Source organism: Oryx dammah, unplaced genomic scaffold, assembly GCF_014754425.2.
Source record: "Oryx dammah isolate SB20612 unplaced genomic scaffold, SCBI_Odam_1.1 HiC_scaffold_23, whole genome shotgun sequence".
In the NCBI taxonomy this organism is placed as follows: Eukaryota; Metazoa; Chordata; class Mammalia; order Artiodactyla; family Bovidae; genus Oryx; species Oryx dammah.
The window spans coordinates 105359987-105383693 of record NW_024070207.1 but is presented as its reverse complement, the minus strand read 5'-3'; the positions used below and the strand labels follow the sequence as shown (position 1 = coordinate 105383693).

At 37.4% G+C, this 23707-nt stretch overlaps 2 protein-coding genes across 2 annotated transcripts in view; one reads left to right on the top strand and one right to left on the bottom strand.

Annotated features, from left to right (window-relative positions):
* The window catches only part of IL1RAPL1 (interleukin 1 receptor accessory protein like 1), a 682102-nt gene that overhangs the window by 55438 nt on the left and 602957 nt on the right, over positions 1-23707 (top strand). The gene's annotated exons all lie outside the window — the stretch shown is intronic.
* The window catches only part of LOC120882488 (transcription factor SPT20 homolog), a 3686-nt gene continuing 2741 nt past the window's right edge, over positions 22763-23707 (bottom strand). Inside the window, 1 exon segment of the mRNA XM_040266504.1 lies at positions 22763-23688. Coding sequence (XP_040122438.1) covers positions 22763-23688 — 926 coding nt within the window.

Here is a 23707-nt window from a genome sequence, read left to right as displayed (position 1 = left end):
CAATGCACTGATATAGACTCCTTCTGAACATATGTAGAGTCACCCACTTCTAGGGAATAAACCCCAAAAGTTAAAAGCATGTATGTAGCCCTGACTAACAGGTGAGGTGCTTTGCATTACCTGCTGATATCCAATTAGGAGAGAATGAAGTGTGATAATTTATGGAATAAAGAATATATTGATTCTTTTGTTAAAGATATATGGTAAATGAGTCCAGATATAGATGCCCCAAATACTTCCTTGAAAGTGAAAGTGAAAGTGAAGTCGCTCAGTCGTGTTCGACTCTTTGCGACCCCATGGACACCAGGCTCCTCCGTCCATGGGATTTTCTAGGCAAGAGTACTGGAGTGGGTTGCCATTTCCTTCTCCAGAAAATCTTCCCGACCCAGGGATCAAACCCAGGTCTCCCGCATTGTAGACAGACACTTTACTGTCTAAGCCACCAGAGAAGTCAAATACTTCCTTAGTGTATTTTTTAAAAATACATGTCCTGTCTTGTCTCTTATGCAGTCTTTTTTATTTTTATTTTTAAATACACTAAATAAGTATTTCCTTGAGTAAAACAGAGGGAAAGGTAGTATATTGGAGCTGCAAAGAGAGATTAGAATAATGATGACTAAAGGTAAAGATAAAAGAAATGGAAGTGGAAGGACAATGAAAAGCCAGTAGTGGTTTTGAGAAGAAACATTTAGTTGGAACAAGTTTAGGGGGGCGGAAAAGATTATTTTGGGAGATGGAGAATTTTCAGTGACATGAATAAGATGAACTAATGACAGGACTGGAACATAGAATATGTTAATATTCCAATAAAAATAGTGAATGAATTGAGAACAGTTTTAGGAGTGAAAAGAAGCTCAAAAACTATAAACGAACTATAGCACTATGATTGCTATGATTTTTGTTTTTGTTTTTGTTTTTGTTTTATGGTGGCTCAGGATAAACCTTCTGGTATGAGGAAGTAGTAGAGGCTTACTAAGAAAACTAAGATCATGCCATCTGGTGCCATCACTTCATGGCAAATAGATGAGGAAACAGTGAAAACAGTGACAGACTTTATTTTGGGGGGCTCCAAAATCACTGCAGATGGTGACTGCAGCCATGAAATTAAAAGACGCTTGCTCCTTGGAAGGAAAGTTATGACCAACCTAGACAGCATATTAAAAAGCAGGGACATTACTTTGCCAACAGAGGTCTGTTTAGTCAAAAATATGGTTTCTCCAGTAGTCATGTATGGATGTGAGAGTTGGACTATAAAGAAAGCTAAATGCCAAAGAATTGATGCTTTTGAACTGTGGTGTTGGAGAAGACTCTTGAGAGTCCCTTGGACAGCAAGGAGATCCAAACAGTCTATCCTAAAGGAAATTAAGTCCTGACTATTCATTGGAAGGACTGATGCTGAAGCTGAAACTCCAATACTTTGGCCACCTGATGTGAAGAAATGACTCATTGGAAAAGACCCTAATACTGGGAAAGATTGAAGGTGGGAGGAGAAGGGGACAACAGAGGATGAGATGGTTGGATGGCATCACTGACTCAATGGACATGAGTTTGAGTAAACTCTGGGAGTTGGCCATGGACAGGGAGCCCTGGCTTGCTGCAGTCCATGGGTCCAGAATAAGTCCTTCATTCAGATGCATTGAATGACAACATACTGTTTCTGGACTCTGCTGGTTATCAGAGATTAAATTGTGAATTAATATGACTTTTGCCCTCATTAATTCTAGATGATAGTGGGATAAACACAGTAGATAAACAAATGTATATTTGAACAGACAATAATAGTGCCACATTTCCCCCAGTTTTAATTCCATGTAGCAGTAAGAATGCAGAATGAAATGAAGATAGGTGTGATTAGAAGGAGGTCAAGGATGTCACTTTTTTCTAGGGTGAATCATTCCACAAGTACATTTGTATCTGCCTATTAGTGATGCATCTGGGCAACTTTCATCACTTCAGAAGTAGGTTATGACCAACCTAGACAGCATATTAAAAAGCAGAGACATTACTTTGCCAACAAAGATACATCTAGTCTAGTCTATGGTTTTTCCACTGGTCACATATGGATGTGAGAGTTGGACTATAAAGAAAGATGAGCACCGAAGAATTGATGACTTTGAACTGTGGTGCTGGAGAAGACTCTTGAGAGTCCCTAGAACTGCAAGGAGATCCAACCAGTCTGTCCTAAAGGAGATCAGTCTTGGGTGTTCATTGGAAGAACTGATGTTGAAGCTGAAACTCCAGTACTTTGGCCACCTGATGCGAAGAGCTGACTCATTTCAAAAGACCCTGATGCTGGGAAAGATTGAGGCAGGAGGAGAAGGGGACAACAGAGGATGAGATGATTGGATGGCATCGCCGACTTGATGGACATGGGTTTGGGTGGACTCTGGGAGTTGGTGATGGACAGGGAGGCCTGGCATGCTGCAGTTCATGGGGTTGCAAAGAGTCGGACACGACTGAGCAACTGAACTGAACTGAACTGAACTGGGCAACTTTGCCTTCAGCTTCCTCAGTCCCAACAAAAATGGACATCTGCAGAGGAAAGCTTAGAGAAAGGCAGAAATATATCCCAATGTGAAGATTAATTTAGTCCAATTTTCTAATTAAATGTCAATGTTTAAATTGAAAACATGGCTTAATATGCAGACTAGTATCACCTGAATCATCTAATTATGCTAACATGCAGCATAAAATAATGATGGTAACACAAAATTTCTCTTTAAGTTCAAGTAAACATCATTAAAAGAAGCACAAAGCAAGTGGACTCTGTAGTGTCAAAAAGGCAGTATAACAGGGCACCATAGCTGGATCACAGGTCCCAATATTAACAGACAATGAAGCCTGCTTTTCAGGGAATAGAATTTCAAAGATTAATATTGAAAAAGTGACCTTAGACAGCTCAATGTCATTACTTCTGGAGGTCTCTCTCTTAAGTGCCTGATGAAGAAGGCAGTTCCTAAACTGTCTGCCAACAAGTGTTAATTACCTGGGTAATCAAAAAAATATACATGTTGATTTCCCCTCTGTATTTATCATTTAAAATGAAAATAGCTTTAACTTTTGCTGGCTGTTAAAAGAAAATACAAGTTCATTGGGAAAATACAGAAAATAAATAGCCAAATGATTAATAATGGAAATGGATTTCAGGTAATTTTTGTTTTTGTCTACTTATTTTCTGTATTTTGTTCCCATGAGTCTAACAGGGAGAAGCTGAGATGCCATGAAAGGAGACCAAATGGCTCATGGGAAATGGTGGTGGGACAAAGAAGTTGTACAAAGTAAATGATTCCATTTTTTTACTCTACACTAGGAATCCCCCTTATCTTGGGTCTAAGGTGAATATTTTTCTTTGCTCCCAAAGACCAATTCTGAAATGGGAGCTATACTCTACTCTTGTGCTTATTAACTGTTATTCCATAGAATCAGTGACATAGAAACTCAAGAATCAAATACCTCATTGATTGTATTAAATGCCTAATTTTCTGAAGATATGAAGTAGCATTATCTGATAGATACACAGTGAAAATCATTCCATGATGAATTTCAGGAGAATGAAACACACCATAAAGTATGAGCCAACCTCATGATACTATATGAGAAAATATTGATTTTGTTTGGCTTTTAACATCAGAAAATCCATATATGTATATGTGTCTCTGTGTGTATAATAATCATTTAGTTAAGGGCTTAAACTTTCCCAACAAACATACAAGAGAAACCCTTTTTAATTAAGCTTCCATTATTGCCTCTCATTAGTCTCTCTCTCTAACGCACAGACATGCAGGTAGGAGAGCAAAAGAAGAAATTCTGCATTAGGGACACTTCAAAAGTAGGTTAATGCAAATGAACAGGATGCCAAACACAGTATGAAAATTGACATTTATTAGCATACTTTACATGAATTGCAAATTTCTCAAAGCTTTGCCATACATATGAAAATATTCCATTTTATGCCCATGTTTTCATTATTCAGTAACATGTATTACTTTTTGTTGTTCCCAAATGTAAGTTGTAAATCTGCTCAAAAAGTTTCACTGATGTGGGATTTCACTTAGTCTTTTACGATTGACCTGATCATTTCAACCAGAAGAGTAATTCAATGGAAATGAGTAAGAATAAATAGAAGATCATATATCTTTGAAATTAAAAAATAATAAAATTAATTATTCATTTTTACTGGCTTATTTTTGGCCACACTCAAGTCCATATTTTCAGCTCTGGAGTTAAATTTTATCCCCATAAATATGAAATATATTTTATGTGCACGGAAAAGGAAAAGTTTAAAGCCCCATTCTCCTATTTACTCATCTAGGTATTCCTTTTACATAGACACCTGCCTTGATTCATTTTCCCTTTTTAAAAAGTATTTATAGGAAACTCCCTAGTGGTCCAGTGATTAGGACTCCATGCTTTCACTGCCATCACTTGGGTTCCATCCCTGGTCTGGGAGCTAAGATCCTGGAAGTGGCACAACATGGCCAAAAAAAAAAAAGTATTTATAATTTCCATGTATTTTATGTAGACAAGTACAACACAAATCCATTTCACTGCAAAAAGAATATTTCTGCAAACCCATTTCTACTATGTAAAAAAAAATAAAATGAATTTAAAAAATAAGATACACATAGAATGTTATTAGTTTCCCTTTGCCAATAATCATCTCTGTTCTCTAACATCTCCAGACCACAAGTCAGATTCTGTTTTTACTGAAAGTGTATGAATTATTTTGCAGATCATCTATGTACATCTTGGAGGTTTTGCTATGTCAATGCATATAAGTTTACCTCATTTGTTTCAAGTCATGAGGAATATTTCACAGTTATAGCATATAAAAATTATATTAAGTCATTTCCTGCTGGTAGATATTTAGGACTGTCCAAATGTTATACCATTACAAATAATACTTGAGTTATAATCCATGATTATGCTTGACTGTGTACAAGTATTATGCTTGACTGTATAATCAAGTATTTCTCTAGGTAGATACTAGGAAGTGGAACTGATAGTCATAGGGTACAAGCATCTTTTATATTCATAAATACTGCAAAATTGCCCTCCAAAAGTCAGGATCAATTTACTTTCCTACCAGCAGGTTGTAAGAGTTTATAGGCCCCTATCTTTTAGAATCACTGAAAAGAGAAAATACTATTGATATGTTATTTTAATATGCACTTCTGTAATTTCTGGTGAGTTCAGGTTTCCATATACTTAACTGGCTCTTTTTCTCTTCTTTGAAATGCCTCTTCATAACCTTGTTCTTTTAAATCCTTTGTAAATTTTAGACATTGCAGATACTTTCTTAGAATGTGTTGTTTTATCTTTTTTACTTTGTTTAAGTTGTTAACAATTTTTTAATTTTATAAGTATTTAATTTATAATCAATCTTATTTTTCATGGTCTCCATCCACCCATATTGTTGTGTGTTATTTAACAAAACCTTCCAGCTTTCTCAATCCCAATATCAGTATCTAAACTCTGGTACATGTATACCTTAAAAAAAAAGCATTTTAATGTATAATTCAACTATGATTTATTATTGCATAAACTGAGTGCCAAAGAATTGATGCTTTTGAACTGTGGTGTTGGAGAAGACTCTTGAGAGTCCCTTGGACTGCAAGGAGATCCAACCAGTCCATTCTGAAGGAGATCAGTCCTGGGTGTTCTTTGGAAGGAGTGATGCTAAAGCTGAAACTCCAGTACTTTGGCCACCTCATGCTAAGAGTTGACTCATTGGAAAAGACTCTGATACTGGGAGGGATTGGGGGCAGGAGGAGAAGGGGACAACAGAGGATGAGATGGCTGGATGGCATCACCGACTTGATGGACGTGAGTTTGAGTGAACTCTGGAAGTTGGTGATGGACAGGGAGGCCTGGCGTGCTGCAATTCATGGGGTCGCAAAGAGTTGGAGATGACTGAGCGAATGAACTGAACTGAACTGAAATGGTGTACAGTAGAAATTGGTGTATCTATGAATATGTGTCTGTCATAATATATGAGAATTTCTTTGAAACATTAATTAATATTAGAAATCAGAGTCCAAAAGCTATGGAATATTAACTCAATTATGTGGATAATTGTTGTTGTTGTATCACTAAGTCGTGTCCAACTCTTTATGACCTCATGGACTCCAGGCTCCTCTGTCCTCCACTAACTCTTGGAATTTGCTCAGATTCGTGTCCATTGAGTCAGTAATACTATCCTCTGCTGCCTCCTTCTCCTTCTGCCCTCAGTCTTTCCCAGCATCAGAGTCTTTTCCAGTGAGTCAGCTCTTCAAATCAGATGGCCAAAGTATTGGAGCTTCAGCAACATCTTTCCAATGAATATTCAGGGTTGATTTCCTTTAGAATTAACTGGTTTGATCTCCTTGCAGTCCAAGGAATTCTCAAGAGTCTTCTCCAGCACCACAGTTCAGAAGTAGAAATTCTTCAGAGCTCTTCTTTATGGTCCAACTCTTACATCCATATATAACTACTGGAAAAACCATAACTTTGACTATACAGACCTTTGTTGACAAAGTGATGGGTCTGCTTTTTAATATCCTGTCTAGATTTGTCATAGTTTTCCTTCCAAGGAGAAAGCATCTTTTTTATCTCATGGCTGCAGTCACCATCCCAGTGATTTTGGAGCCAAGAAAATAAAACCTGCCACTGCTTCCACTTTTCCCCTCTATGTGCTGTGCAGTGATGGAACTGAATACCATGATGTTAGTTTTCTGAATGTTGAGTTTCAAGCCAGCTTTTTCACTGTGCTTTTTCACCCTCATCAAGGGGCTCTTTAGTTTCTCTTCACTTTTTGCCATTAGAGTGGTATAATCTGTATATCTGCGGTTGTTGATATTTCTCCCAGCAATCTTGATTCCAGCTTGTGATTCATCCAGCCTGGCATAGCATGATGTACTTTGCATATAAGTTAAATAAGCAAGGTGACAATATACAGTCTTGTTGTACTCCTTTCCCAGTTTTAAACCAATCATTTGTCCCATGTCCAGTTCTAACTGTTGCTTCTTGACCTGCATACAGGTTTCTCAGAGGCAGATTAGGTGGTCTGGTATTCCCATTTCTTTTAGAATTTTCCAGTTTGTTGTGATCCACACAGTCAAAGAATTTAGCATAGTCAATGAATCAGAAGGAGATGTTTTTCTGAAACTCCATGGATAATTAGCAACTTTTGTATTTCTTTTCTTTGTGCTTTTAATGTTTCCTCTAAAATAAGAATGCTACTTCCTGGCTATTTGGGTTATCATCAAAATATATTCCTTCTTGTTTACTGAAGACAATTTAGTTATTCAATTTAAACCCCAAAAGGCTCCAGTGAAGAACAGACTCATTTCTTCTGTCTTCTGTAGGTGTCAGGATCCTTACCCAGTGTAGTAAGTATTAAAGTAACATCTACCTCTTTCCATTATGAGGACCCTTGTGATTAGATTAGATCTACTTAGACAATTCTGGCTCATCTTGTGATTCGTAATTTTATCACATTGGCAAAATCCATTTTGCCATGTAAGGTAATATATTCACAAGTTCTGGAGATTCATATGTGGACATCTTTGGGGAACCCCTGCTCTGTTCTCTACAGTGCTCATCAATGTTCAACTCATTTGTAGGGATTTGTGGATGGGGAAGGGAGACAGTAGTAGAGTTGCAGGAATTGGGAGGATGTTTAAGGTGCCTTCAGCTGAGCTTGAGTCTGTGCTCCCAGTGGGGCACTTTCACTTAAAAAGGTATGTGGCTAAGCAGGCAACATAAAAGATACCTTTAGCATTGTTCCTCAATAGACAGATTGAAGGAGTTAAGATAGGAAATTGCATGTTAAAATTAAATGAGTCATATTTCATAAAACAACAATGTGTGAGCAGAGTAAGCATTATAAATTGATGTAGAAATATATATATATAGATATAGTATATATATTGAATATGTACTATATAGTAAATAAAACTCAAAAAATGTTCACAAGGAAAGGAGTTTTAAGCAGACAATTGATTTTCAAATGTCATATATTCTTTTGAACAAAACAGCTGATAAGTTTTGTGAATTACTTTCCTTGGGGTATATTAAACCCCCACCATTGACTGTCAGGAGAAAATATATCTTGCCAGGTTTTTCCACTGGTGGAGATGTATGTGTTATTCACTGTCAAATTTTTATGAGAATACCAAGTTAAAATCAAAAGTGAAATGTACATAGTAGAAAATAGCAGTATTAATTCATCTATCTCATATTACTTATTGAACACTTACAATGTGCCAGATTCTACAATTATGAGTTACAGTCCTTTTGCTTGAGGCTTTTGAAATATAATAAGGTGAATTCTTCTGGATATGTAGATACTTATAAAGTGGATTACATGGTAGCCTAAATAACATGTAAACAAAGGGCTGTAAAAGATTATAAAGGAGAGTAATTACAATGTAAAGATGTCTTAGAGTAAGTACTGTTTGAAATGAGTTTTGACTACAAAGGTGAAAAATAGACAGGGGCACTCCAGGCAAGGAATTAATGTTACCTAAGTTAGATAGAATATCCAAGGATGTAAAATCAAAGCTTTGGCAGAGATAGAGTCTGTTGCACCTATGATCACAGTGGGAGCAAGAATGGAAAGGTTCAGAGTAGTTTTTAGATCATATTCCAATTGTGAGGGTGTTGTACTTAATTCCGTAGGAGGTAATGAATTTTGAAGAGGGAGATGTGTCATCCAGCCTCCTTTTGAGAAAAATTGATTTGACTGTCATGCATTAGATAAATGGAATGGAGGTAAGATCAGAGGGAGGGATAATAGTTAACAGCTCATTACCAAATGACCTAAGTGAGAGATAGTGGGAAAGAACTGGAAACGAGGGGATGGATGGGAGAGACATTGTATAAAGCAGAATCCACATGATTTAGTAACTGATTTAGGAGGAAAAGGGAGGGGCCCATAATGACTGGTTGGTTCCCTGCTTGGATGACTAGGATAATGTGATATCAGGAGCTGCTTAGTCATTCAGTTTTGTCTGACCCTTTGGGACCCTTTGAACTGTAGCCCACCAGGCTCCTCTGTCCATGGGATTTTCCAGGCAAGAATACTGGAGTGGGTTGCCATTTCCTCCTCCAGGGGATCTTCCTGACCCAGGGACTGAACCTAAGTCTTCTGTGTCTCCTTCATCGCAGGCATATTCTTCACTCGCTGAGCCATCGCAAAAGCCCGAAAATGGGGCATATGATATATTTTGGTCTGTAACTGACTGGATGTAAAATACTACAAGAAATTTGAGAATGACCATTTCAAACAAGTATTTGAAAATGAGGTTGGATGTTCAAGTGAGAGTTAAAGAAAGAGAAGAGATTTAGGAGTTTTAGTCTAAAATAATCTCAGGATGGCGGAGAAGGGACTTTGTAGCTCAGTTAGTCCTAGGAGCTCTTCTCACGTGCCCATTCCCCATATCTGCCAAATGGCTGTCTATCCTATATTCCAACTTGGGGTCCATGACATCCTAAAACAGCATTTCTGTTTCCACCATTCAGTTAGAAATTCCTTCTTTACTGTGAGCTCTTCAAAGTCCCTTCCTTTTGAGCCAAGTTTTGTATCTGGGACCCTACACTGGAGCCATTGCAGCTGTTCATTCAGTCTCACAAAAGTTCTTCTGCTATTTGAAGAAAGCTGTCACATCCCTGTTTAGGCTACTTTTCCAGTAAAGCAGGGCATGTTAATGGTGCTCAGAGACAATGTAATATCTTTATGCCTTCTTTGGCTTTGATCCTTGCTAGTTTTCTGAGATATCAATAAACTTAGGGAAAGCAGAATACACAATTTCCAAACTCAATAAGTCTAACATAATTAAAACTGAATTTTAAAAATCCCTAATGGGACACAAGGTGAAGGGGGAGGATGTAGAGATGGGACAAATGGAGAGAGTAAAATGGAAACACATACACTACCATATGTAAATTAGATAGTCAATAAGAATCTGCTGTATGACTCAGGGAACTCAAACTGGGGCTCTGTAACAACCTAGAGGGTTGGGATGGGATGGGAGGTAGGAAGGAGGTTCAAGAAGAAGGGGACATACATATACCTATGGCTGATTCATGTCGATGTATGGTAGAAACCAGCAATATTGTAAAGCAATTATCCTTCAGTTAAAAATAAATAAATAAATCCCTGATGGGAATCATTAAGGTCTTCCTATAGACAGATTCCTGGGGACACATGTGTGCTTCTATTACATCTCCCACTACTTATATTTCTGTATTCTTATACTTCTTATATTCCTATGAGAAGGAATATAAGGCTTCCCTGATAGCTCAGTTGGTAAAGAATCCACCTGCAATGCAGGAGACCCTAGTTCGATTCCTGGATTGGGAAGATGTGCAGGAGAAGGGATAAACTACCCACTCCAATATTCTTGGGCTTCCCTTGTAGCTCAGCTGGTAAAGCATCCGCCTGCAATGCAGGAGACCTGGGTATGATCCCTGGGTTGGGAAGATCCCCTGGAGAAGGGAAAGGCTACCCACTCCAGTATTCTGGTCTAGAGAATTCCATGGACTATACAGTCCATGGGGTTGCAAAGATTCTGACATGACTGAGTGACTTTCATTCATTCATTCTTATACTTCTTATATTCCTGCTGCTACTGCTACTGCTGCTAAGTCGCTTCAGTCGTGTCCGACCCTGTGCGACCCCATAGACGGCAGCCCACCAGGCTCGCCCGTCCCCGGGATTCTCCAGGCAAGAACACTGGAGTGGGTTGCCATTTCCTTCTCCATCATATATTCCTATATAAGCTAAACAGTTCTAGTTCTCACAGTGATTCATATGAAATAGTTTCCAATAACATCACTCTTCTTTGGTCTAACTACCATGGAGAAGAATAAGACTAGCCCCTCCCTTCATCTAAATATTAATTAAAAAGAAATATTTAGTTGAAATCAGTTTGGTTACATCCCCCAGCTGGCTTAGTGCCTGTTCATCTCTGCAGCTGGCTGTGTAACCAAGTGGAGGCTCTTCCCTTAATTGATGATACATTTTGCTTTGTTGTAGCTAATGTTACTCTAACCGACATGATCCTTTAGATCCTAAATTGATCGTATTTATCAGGTTGCCTTTCACAATATGAAATGGTAAACAATGTATGTTTATTATAGAATCCTTTAACCTAACAGAGTTCTTCCAGTTTGATAGTAAGTTGTCAAAGTCTGGGAAGGAATTTGGCGGGGTGGGGGCGGGGTAGGGAATGTCATTAAAGTAGTATAGATGTAAAATGTGCTTTGTAACATATTATTGACAGGAAATGTATATGGCCACAGGTGTTGATTCCTGAAAAAATTGCCCAGTCAGTAACATGTTAAAATAAGATGATACTGCTCTTTTAATCTGAATGTATTCTTATATAAAATAGCACTATGTTTAGTTAAGAGCTTGAACTCATAAATCAGCAGCTGCTAAATCACTTCAGTCATGTCCGACTCTGTGCGACCCCATAGACAGCAGCCCACCAGGCTCCCCCGTCCCTAGGATTCTCCAGGCAAGAACCCTGGAGTGGGTTGCCATTTCCTTCTCCAGTGCATGAAAGTGAAAAGTGAAAGTGAAATCGCTCAGTCATGTCTGACTCTTTGCACCCCAATGGACCGCAGCCCACCAGGCTCCTCCATCCATGGGATTTTCCAGGCAAGAGTACTGGAGTGGGGTGCCATTGCCTTCTCCGTAAATCACCAGACCTGCGTTCAAATCCTGTTCTGTCATTTTCAATTTATTTCTCCTCTAAATCTATTTTCTTAAGTGTGAAAGGAGGATATAAATTTCTTCTTTCTAGGACATTGTGAAGGTTGAGGAGATGATGTGAATAAAATACTTAGAACCTTGTTTGGTACATAATAAGTGCTTATTATTTTTCTCTGCAAGTCTGATTATAGTAAAACAAAAATCAGTTTATGCTATTTACATTAAATTTCATATTGAAATAAAAGGTATAATTAAATACTTGGGAAGAAACATGTAACATATATGGTGAGCATCAGTTTTGTTTTTGACTTTTCCTAAAAGTAGATTTTGATTTGCTCTACCTTCTTCCTATGCTTTATATAAGCAGCAAAACATTCATTTTAAGGATGAGCAAGGCTAAGGATACAGTCTAGAAATATGTGGCCCTGATGTTTTTACATCTGTGTTTTTACCAAAGCTGACCTAGCATCATCTGTGACCTTTAAGAACCTTCCTATTTATAAAGAGTATTCCATTACCCATTTATCATGGCTAACCCTGAGTAAAGAACGATGTTGGGCAGATGGTGGGTACTCCCCTAATCCAGTGACTGCTGACTGCCTCACCTCCACCACTGTGTATGTTTCATTTCTGTTCTCTCATCAGCTGTATTTAAAGTTATATTGAACCTATCCTTTGATATTTAAATTTTAATATATTTTATTTCTCTTTTAGAAGTTCTAAGAGTTGTCTTATTTCAAATTGATTAGGTAATTTTTATACAGATATAAATATTAGGTAATTTTTATACAGATATATATAAGTATATAGACTCTGATGCTGGGAGGGATTGGGGGCAAGAGGAGAAGGGGACGACAGAGGATGAGATGGCTGGATGGCGTCTATAAGTATATAGACTCTGATGCTGGGAGGGATTGGGGGCAGGAGGAGAAGGGGACGACAGAGGATGAGATGGCTGGATGGCGTCACTGACTCAATGGATGTGAGTCTGAGTGAACTCCAGGAGTTGGTGATGGACAGGGAAGCCTGGCGTGCTGCGATTCATGGGGTCGCAAAGAGTCGGACACGACTGAGCGACTGAACTGAACTGAACTGATGCATATATAGGCTTTATGCTTATCTTTCATTTCTTTGTTTTAAAATTGCTGGCTGGTAACTTTAAATCTGTAGTTTTTCACTACAGAGAGTAGAGAGATAGCTGCTTTTTATTCTTTCTAATGAATAGAATAGAAAGGCTCTTTATTCCCTTTTGTACTTAGTTGGTTTTTGTTTTTTCATGTTTTCAGTGAGCTGATCATTTTCCTTGGAATATTATTTGGGGAGGGGGATTCTTTGAGGCCTAGTATGAAGGGGAACTCTTCTGGAAAGGATTTCCATTTGCCTTCACAAGTGCCTAAAGTGTGATCCTGATCCCTCTGGGATCACTGTAAATTAAATGAAATTCATGGCTTGAGGTTTGGGGGGAACTATGTAAGTCATATGAATTTGTGCTATAAATCTACCTTAAGGATGTGTAACAGGTTGGAGAGGGTCAAGCTTAGTTATGTTTCATCATTTTTTTAAAATGATGTAGCCCTTAGCTTTACTGGATGGAGGTTTTCTCCAGTTTGAGATTTGACCAAATCCCCTATCCCTATGCTTTCAGACCTGTGCGGCCATTAAACCAAGACTATGGTGACTGAAATTACTAGGTTTAGTAAAAGCCCTCAGGAAAATGTCTTCAGTGGGTCACTTAATTCTTTAAGCTCAGGTTTTACTTAGATTTGGCCTACAAATCTATTTCATTTTGAGAAAAAAAATTCAGTATTTTTACTCATTTTCAGTGGAAGGATTGGTTGAGATGACCTAGTTTGCCATATTACTAGAAACAGAACTTACCCACTGTTTCTTATAGAGGAATTTTCTCAACCAAATTGTATATTTAACATTTCAGATTTCTTGGACATAATTCTTATTCTCTGACCTTTCTTGCTACTGTCAACTTTACTTCTAATCTCCATTTTAGCTTAATTTTACGATTTGGACAATTTCTATCAACTTTAAGCACCTTGAAATAGTTACTCTTGTTAACATGATAGGGATTTTACCAAAAAATGGATGTGAGAGTTGGACTATAAAGAAAGCTGAGCACTGAAGAATTGATGCTTTTAAACTGTGGTGTTGGAGAAGACTCTTGAGAGTCCCTTGGACTGCAAGGAGATCCAACCAGTCCATCCTAAAGGAAATCTCTCCTGAATATTCGTTGGAAGGACTGATACTGAAACTGAAACTCCAATACTTTGGCCACTTGATGCAAAGAACTGACTCTTTGGAAAAGACCCTGATGCTGGGAAAGATTGAAGGCGGGAGGTAAAGGGGACAACAATGGTTTAGATGGTTGGATGACATCACTGACTCAATGGACATGAGTTTGAGTAAACTCCTGGAGTTGGTGATGGACAGGGAAGCCTGGCGTGCTACAGTCCATGGGGTCACAAAGAATTGGACACAACTGAGCAACTGAACTGAAATTACCAAAAAATACCATCTTAAAAAAAAAAAAAACCTTCTGGATGATTTGGTTGTGTGATTTAAGAATGACTGCATGACTTTGAAGAAAGAGTCAGGACTTGGAAAACTGGGTGAAATAAAATGATGTAGTGAGAAACTCATGGGTAGAAAGAGAGCACTATTGAGATGATTGACCATACTATTTAGATTGTCAGGGAATTAAATGAAGCCAGGGAGGTGTTATGGAATATAAACTGATTTAAAAAGGTAAGACAGGAAGGAATGATGGAGGAACTAAAAGCACAGGAGCCCATGTTAATCTTGGAGAATTCTAACCTGTATTCAAATTTTTATAAACTCAGTAAATGAATATATAAGTGTTGACCACATAAATCAGGGCTATTTGGTAGTCTTTTCTTAGAACTAATTATCAGATATTATGCATAGCAAGGGATTTTTTGACCTCAAAAGAATATACTTGGTCATTTACTCATGTAACTAATACCTTGAGATGGTAGAAAAATAGAAAGTTTCTAAAAATAGAAAGTGAAGTCAGACAGAGAAAGAAAAATATCATATGATATCATGTTTATGGAAAATCTAAAATTAAAAAATGATGAAAATGAACTTATTTACAAAACAGAAATACACTCACAGAGAATGAACTTTATAGTTACAGGGGCGGGGGGAGGATTGGGGAAAGGTAATTAGGGAGTTTCCGAGAACGCAGTGGCAACCCACTCCAGTACTCTTGCCTGGAAAATCCCATGGATGGAGGAGCCTGGTGGGCTGCAGTCCATGGGGTCTTGAAGAGTCAGACATGACTGAGCAACTTCACTTTCACTTTTCACTTTCCTGCATTGGAGGAGGAAATGGCAACCCACTCCACTGTTCTTGCCTAAACAATCCCAGGGAGGGGGGAGCCTGGTGGGCTGCCGTCTATGGGGTTGCACAGAGTTGGACATGACTGAAGTGACTTAGCAGCAGCAGCAGCAGTTAGGGAATTTGGGATTGACATGTACACACTGCAGTATTTTAAATGGATAACCAACAACGATCTTCTGTATGGCACATGGAACTCTGCTCAATATTCTGCGACACTCTAATTGAGAATATAACTTAAAAAAGAATAGATATATGTATATGTTAAAAGAAACAAACAAAAAAAGAAAGTAGGACATCTGATATTTTATGATTCTTTTTTCATCTGGAGATAATAGAAAGAATTGGAGAAAATCTGAGAATCTGAGAAAGTTTCACTGTGTTATTTTCCTACCAGATTGTATTCCCCTGCTATGCTTTCTCATTTGTAACAGTTTAATGTACTACAGTTGAAAGGAGGGTATAATATGTGATTATATTGTGGAGTTTAATAGGTGAAAAAACATATATATAACACTGTATCTCTGAATTTTGAGGTGCTTAAATGTTTAAAGTTGCTTGACTAAGCAACTTATTGAGCTCTTTCTGTCTCTGGCACTATGCTGTTTTGCATGTATTTTCCTACTGAATCCTCAGAAAATCCTAAGAGCTAGAAATTACTCTTGCTATTTTATAAGTGGAAATAAGACTCACAGAAAATTAGTAACATGTAACTTTATTGTTCATGAGATTCTTCCACTTATATTTAGTTTCATGTACATTTTAACTGTGATCCTCATATCAATCCTATGAGTTAGGTCAGATAATATTACTTACTTTATACATGAGGACAAAAAGACTCAAAGGAGTGAGACTTACCAAACCAAGCAGCACACTGATATAGATGGGTGCTCAGTCTCAGTGCTTCTAATGAACAATGTATTAACTGTGCCACGGTGCCAACACTTCTTTGACAGATAAGTGATGATGATGATAACTTTAATGACTGTACAGAGCTTGGGATTTAGAAAAACATTACTGATCAACAGTAACGTCATTTAATAATTTGTATATCTTATGTCTAATGCTATGAGAAGAACACAAGGGATGTGCACAATGTGTGAAGAATTCTAAGAAGAATGTAAGAAGTAGACAATATAATCATAAATCACAATCTGTATCCCAACACTTTATTTAGTTTTGTCAGGTACATGTTTTAAAAAGTATTCTTCTTTTTTATATGCTCCAATGATTACAACCAGGAAATATTTGCAACATAAAGTTATCACTCCAAGATAATTTTTTATTTCTTTTCAGATGTCAAAAATATCATGTTTGTAAATGTAGATATGATGATCAAAGTCAAAAGGAGTGTGCAAGGTATACTGTTGAGCTAATTGGCTAGAATTGGTTTTGCTTTGTTTATTTTAGAGTCTTACTGCAGGTAAACAAGTATGTCATGGAGTCACAGAATCAGTGGGAAAAAACCATATCTGTTAGCTATTATTAATTCTGACATTAAAAGGTCATATCAATATATTTCAACTCTGGAATTTTAAAAATGTTTATAGTATAATACATTAAAGAGTTTGAATGTGCTTAGTCGCTCAGTCTTGTCAGACTCTGAGGGACCCCATGGACTGTAGCCCACCGGGCTCCTCTGTCCATGGGGATTTTCCAGGCAAGAATATTGAAGTAGATTGCCATGCCCTCCTCAAGGGGATCTTCCCAAGCCAAGGATCAAACCCAGGTCTCCTGCGTTGCAGGCAGGTTCTTTACCACCTGAGTCACCAGGGAAGCCCAGGAATACTGGAGTGGGTAGCCTATTCCTCCATGGGATCTTCGCAATCCCAAAATCAAACCAGGGTCTCCTGCATTGCAGGCAGATTCTATACCTGGGGAGCCCTAATATATATTAGAGATTGGACTTAAAGCCCGTGAACCTTACCTTAGCGCTATACTATAAACCCTTAAGTACTCCCAACAGGAGATAAGTGTTTCCACAATTTAAGGTCTGGTAAATTGGCCAACTGCATGTCTTGGGATCATGCTAAAACTGTAAACTTTTAGAGTCACTTAAATGTTTCTTGGCCATATAAGTCTTGGGTTGCAGATGGAGTAGTCAGGAAATAATTATAGGAATGAAGATAAAGCTCAGGTTAATTATAGCTCACATATTTCACTCTTTTATATTTTTGCTTCCTCTTTGGGCATAAATACAAATTTAATATTTTTAACATTTCTGTCAAAACACATTTCATAATGCTCATTTTTATTTTTTACATTAATTTTTATTGGGGTAGAGTTGCTTTATAATGTTTTGTTAGTTTCTACTGTACTAACTGAATTCATTAACTGATCCGCTAAGTGAATCAGCTATAAGTATACATATATCCCCTCTTTTTCGAATTTCCTTCCCATTTATGTCACCACAGAGCAATGAGTAGAGTTCCCTGAACCATATAATAGATTCTCATTAGTTATCTATTTTATACATAGTGTCAATAGTGTATATATTTCAATCTCCCAATTCATCCCACTGCCCCCTTTTATCTATACAGTTGTTCTCTATGTCTGTGTCTCCATTTTGGTTTTGCAAATAAGATCATTTGTACCATTTTTCTAGATTCCACATATATGCATTAATATATAGTTATTTCTGACCTACTTCACAGTCTCTAGGTCTATCCACATCTCTACAAATGACCCAATTTCATTCCTTTTTATGACTAATATCCCATTGTATGTATGCACTACATCTTCTTTATCCATTCCTCTGTTGATAGACATTTAGGTTGATTCTATGTCATGGCTACTGTAAATGGTGCTGCAATATTGTAAACAGTGCCCCTGCTTCATGACTTCTAACATCCCATTGGCCCAAGCAAGTCACATGGTAGACTCAGGCTCAGTGGAGGTTACATGTCAAAGTATATGGGTACAGGCATGAGTGAAGAACTGGGGCTATTAAGAACTGGACATGCTTTACTAATTGAATCTAATAGAGTATATAACCTTCTGATTCTCTAACTAGAACTGAATCCTAAAAGACAGACTACCTTAAACACACACACACATACACACACACTTTGTTCATTTTCTGCTTATCTTGTACTTTTTGCTAATTTGATTCATTAGCTAAAATATTCATTTCTGTAGAGTCTGAGGAAAAGAATAGCAGACTTTTAAATAGAAATATCACATAGTATGGACTATGTGCTCAGGATACAAGACAAATATCTACATGTTTATCAAGTAAAATTTGTGTGTATGGACATTTTATTTACAAGCATACCTTGCAATAAAAGCACATTTAAAAAAATAAAAATGAGCTGATCATTCTAAAAACATTCCAGTTGCCTGTTATAATGAAATTGTGCTAAGTGTCACTCTTAAAGCAATGGAGATGGTATTTGCATATCAGTTTAATTGCTTTGGATTAAACATTGAAAGATGAGAGCCAAGAGAGCTTATTAAGCTGAAATGAGGGCAAGTGATAAAAAAAAGTGATATTATGTCAACACTATGTCTGGATGTCTTTTGCTATTTCCAGTTTAAAACCTAATTTGCAGTGTTTCTTAAAATTATCACCGAATGCCAGAGTCTTGAAATATAATATCAAAAATTAGAAAATTAATTCATGAATTGTACTTGATCAATACAATTTGAAAGCCAAGCTCAAGTTTTCTCTAGTTTATTTATATTTATTTGTTCTTAATGTACTAGACTGTAAGCTTTTGAAAGACATTGTCTCATTTATGGCTGTCTTTAGGGCTTTTAGGAGAAGGCGATGGCACCCTACTCCAGTACTCTTGCCTGGAAAATCTCATGGACGGAGGAGCCTCGTAGGCTGCTGTCTATGGGGTCGCTAAGAGTCGGACACGACTGAAGCAACTTAACAGCAGCAGCAGCAGCAGCAGTGGCAGCTTAGGGCTTTTAGTCTATCCGGTTATAGGTGCTCAGTAAATATTTGTACATGAATGAATGTGAAGTATGACAACCCCATCATAGTTACAGCAGTGAAGCATTTTAGCTAAGGGGTTGGGCACTGCTGGTTTCCATTGGTGCCTGCAGCTGTACCCACAGGCTCCCTTTCACTCTGAAACAGTGTGTGTTCTCTGGCCAGCTCCCTCTTTGTATAAGGGAACCATCTGTCATTAAAGTCCTCATCCATCTACACTGAAGCAGGCTATGTGGAGTGGGACATGTGTTAGACAACTTAGTTTGCAATTTAGAGGGTCTCCTGTAGGGATGTTTGGTTTGGGGCTTAGATTAGCAACTACCATTTGTTGGCTGTGTCCACAGCATCAGAAAGTGATGTCACAGCATTTGATAAATCAACAATAAGGCCAATCTCATTTGCATTGGAGAATTAGTACCACTTCCAGGTAGCCCCCGTTGCTCATCAAAGTGAATTCACATTTGCCAGATAGCCTATATTGTTAGATCATCTAAAACATATCCTCTGAATTTGTAAGAATAACTCCTCCATTTCAATTATTCTGGATAATTTACTTATCGGATGTCTAAGGGTTAGTATTAGTTGTTCAGTTGTGTCTGACTCTTTTCAATGCCGTGGACTACAAGACTCCTCTGTCCATGGGATTCTCCAGGCAAGAATACTGGAGTGGGTTGTCATTCCCTTCTCCAGGGGATCTTCCCAACCCATGGATTGAACCTGGGTTTCCTGCATTGCAGGCAGATGCTTTACTATCTGAGCCACCAGGGAAGCCCTGAGTTTCCCCTAAAGCCCTTGAAAATGAAGCATTTTATATGCAGCAACTGTTTTATTGTTGTTGTTTAAAATTTTTATTCATGGCAACAAAACACACAAAAAACATAATATTTGCCATTTTAATCATTTTTAAGAATACAATTCAGCAATATTAGGTATATTCACACAATTTTCTATAATATTTTCATCTTGCAAAACTGAAACTCTACTCACTAAACTACGCCCCATTTTTCCCACCACATCTAAGTTCTATCATCCCAAACATAGCATTCCAATCTAATAACACTGCATCAGACTGTTATCACATGACAAAAAACACGGAAACAAAGACAGGAGAACATTATCTTATTTGCATGCATTGGTATATGCCTGGAATTTAAAACTTCTAATAAATGAGGTGGTTTGAAATAAAAAGGAGTATCTTACTGATTAGTCTTCTTCTTGCTCCTTAGTAGCCTTGGAATTTTATACAAGGAAACTTTTATGTTATAGTGTGTCAGAATGACCTATAACTGAATTGTGAATTCAGGAATTTTTTGGTTCAAAGCGAAGAAAACAAACAAGAGCTATATTAAATTTTCTTATTTCTCATCATTATATTAACCTCTGCTTAAAGTTAAATTACTTTTAAATAGAAATAGTACTCATTTAATATTCTTTTAATGTTTTAAAGACACTTGTGACATTAAACACAGAGTTAGAGAATATGTTTATAATTATATAAATAGTAAAATTTTAACCATTTAAGTAAAAACACTAATACTCTATAAATATAAATGCAAAATCATACAATCTATGTTTGAAACAATAAACATGGCACACTGGAAGCACCAATACTTAAGTACTGCCAAAACCACAGATTTGAATGGGGAAGTGGTGAGAGATTGAAGAGATACAGGACAAATCCAGGTAAAAAAAAAACCTTGTATAGCCAAACAATATAGTCTGAATTTGGTTCCACAGAATAAGCAGATGGAGGAAGTATATTAAGCAAAAGAGTGTGACGTGGTCAAAAATGTCACAGATGAAAATATTTTTTCATTAATCCATTTGCTAGTGCCAAGACTCATTGAGGGTGGGTGATTGTTCAGCTATTAAGAAGGAATCCTGAGAATTTCTCTAGGAATCCTTCAGAGTTAGAGTAGAAGGAGTTTGAGATGAGAAGGGTATGCAGACAGATTTTCTATTTTTTTAATTATTTAAAATTACTTGGCGATTAATTCAGTTACTTGGTGAATTATTCTAACACCAAATAGTAAAGACTATAATACCATCAAGAAAAAGATGAATGTCACCATATTTGGACATGTTAAATGAAAGATGGTTACCAGTCATCTAAGGGAATGCTTCAAATAGCAAATATCATTACAATAAAATTAAGTCTTTCAACAAAAGTAACTATTTACAAATTTTTTTTTCTGATATTTTCAAATATTTCATGTTTCCAGCAAACTTCAATTCCAGAAAATCAGGAAGATGACATTTTGAGTGATATAAATCTTTACATTCACATATAAGATATTTTAAAAGTATTTTCTACATGAATACATTTACTCAAGTTTTTTGGAGGGAGGATGTTTGAACTAGTCATTTAATTTCTTACATCATTATCCTTAAATATATTGTTTAGGAGCTACAGAGTTTTTTTTTTTAAATAAGCTAGCATGTGTATTAAGAGATATCTTCATATTACAATTATTCATTCTTACCCCCGTTGTCATTTCCTTCAACAGCTCATCTAAACTCACTATTTTTTATTCACCCATCCCTTATAAGTCAAGAAACTTTTACCCGTTCTCTCTTGTGATTATTATCTTGTCTGATGGGGACAAAATAATTGAGACAAAATAGAGGAGCAAGACGAATGGCAGACAGCAGCTGCATTTGTATATTATGAAGTGTTTGCAAAATAATAAGCACCACATGAATAATGCATTTGAAGAATATTGTCTGGCAAATGATATTGGGTCATATATCCAAATCGTCCTTCAATTACTGAAGAATGAAGTACAAGTGCCTAATGCATCCAGTTTTATCAGACAGAGAAAGAATTCACCATGTGGTGCATCTACCTAGAGTAAAAAGGCTACGGTTTTTTAAGACAGGACTAAAATCTTTGTATCTATCTATATCAACAATTTGAAAATGTAAGCAGTATGTAATAATAAGTATGTTTAATTATAGGTAATTTGAAGACCTAGGAATATATAAGGAATAATGAATATACAAATATAAGGAACCTAAATAATATATGTATGTAAAGAAATTTTAAAACCTAAGAAATATATAAATATAAGGAATATGTAAATATAAGGAACCTAAGGAATATAAATATATATACAATTTGGAAACCTAGGGCTACATAATAATATATATATTTATATACATGTAATTTGAAAACCTAAGGAATACGTATCTAATCCTATATATTTTTGCTTATTTTTAAAAGTCTGGTATGTGTTTTTTTATTTGAAGAATTAAACTTACATGCCATATTTGACATTGATATAAAGTTGACTTTTATACAATGTAACAAAACTGTCATTTGTGCTAATATTATTACCACAGTTTAGTTTCAGTTTAAGTATTTATGCTTATTTCTTTCAAATACTATTGTATCAATTAAAATTTAAAATTAATTTGAATTTTAATATTTAATAATATATATAATATATATAACCTTGACAATAAACTGAAGAAGTGGACATAATGATTTCTATTTTTACAGACAAGGAAATGGAGATTCAGAAAAGTCAGAAAATATGCTAAAAGTTAGTAAATTGCAGAGATGGTATTTTGGCTTGGTGGTACTGCCATAGCCCATTTTTTAAAAATTAAATCATTTCCCTGTTTCTTTAAAAAACCTACCCATGTGAAATACTTAGACATTATACACCAAAATGGAGTGAACACTCAGAAACCATTGGATCGAATACTCTGGTGTTGTTCTTAAAAAGATTCAGAAGTAATACAAGTCAAGACTTTGGAGGGGTTGGTGTGCTCTCCTTTTTACCTTTTGACTGGCTTGCTGTCTGCTCACCAGGTGGCTGTGGCTGAGCTGCTGGGGCCACTACTGCTGCCACAGCCACTGGGTGCTGCAAGATTCTGACCTGTGCTGGCTGAGGCTGTGGGTGTAGCTGCAAGGTGGAGGCGAGCTGAACTCTGTGCTGAGGGAGGCCTGGCCGGGGGCCTCTCTGGGCAGAGCCCACCGGAGACGACACAACTGCCTGGGGCTGCAGAACCGTGGCTTGCTGAGCAGATAAGGCCATTTGACTGACTGAACCTTCTACAGGATCCTGCAGCACTGAGTGTGGAGGATGTGAAGTTTGGGGCTGCTGAAGTTGTGTCTGTGGAATCAGCTGGTAAAGCCACTGCTGTGTCGGCTGCTGCAGCTGCTCCTGGGCCTGCTGCTGGGTGTTCAAATTGAGTGAGCCTGGTGAAAGCTGGGGTAGAGTGAAGGGCATGAGACTGGGAGTATTTTTAACAAGTTGAACACCTCCTTGAGAAGAAACTGGTAGTGCGGTGGTCTGCACACTTGGTGGCTGACCTTCTGCAGGCAGGGAGCCAGGCTTGATCCCTATGGGCTGGAGGCAAGGCTTGATCCCTGCTGGTTGGTGTTCAAGCTTGGTCCCTGTGGGCAGGGGGCCAGGCTTGATCCCTATGGGCAGGGGGCAAAGCTTGATCTCTCTGAGCTGGGGGCCGGGCTTGACCCCTATGGGCTGGGGGCCAGGTTTGATCCTTATGGGCTGGGGACCAGGCCCGATATCTGTTGGTTGGTGGTCAGGCTTCATCCCTGTGGGCAGGGTTCCAGGCTTGATCCCTATGGGCTGGGGGCCAGGCCTGATCCCTGTTGTTTGGTAGTCAATCTTCATTCCTGTGGACAGGGTTCCAGGCTTGATCCCTATGAGCTGGGGGCCAGG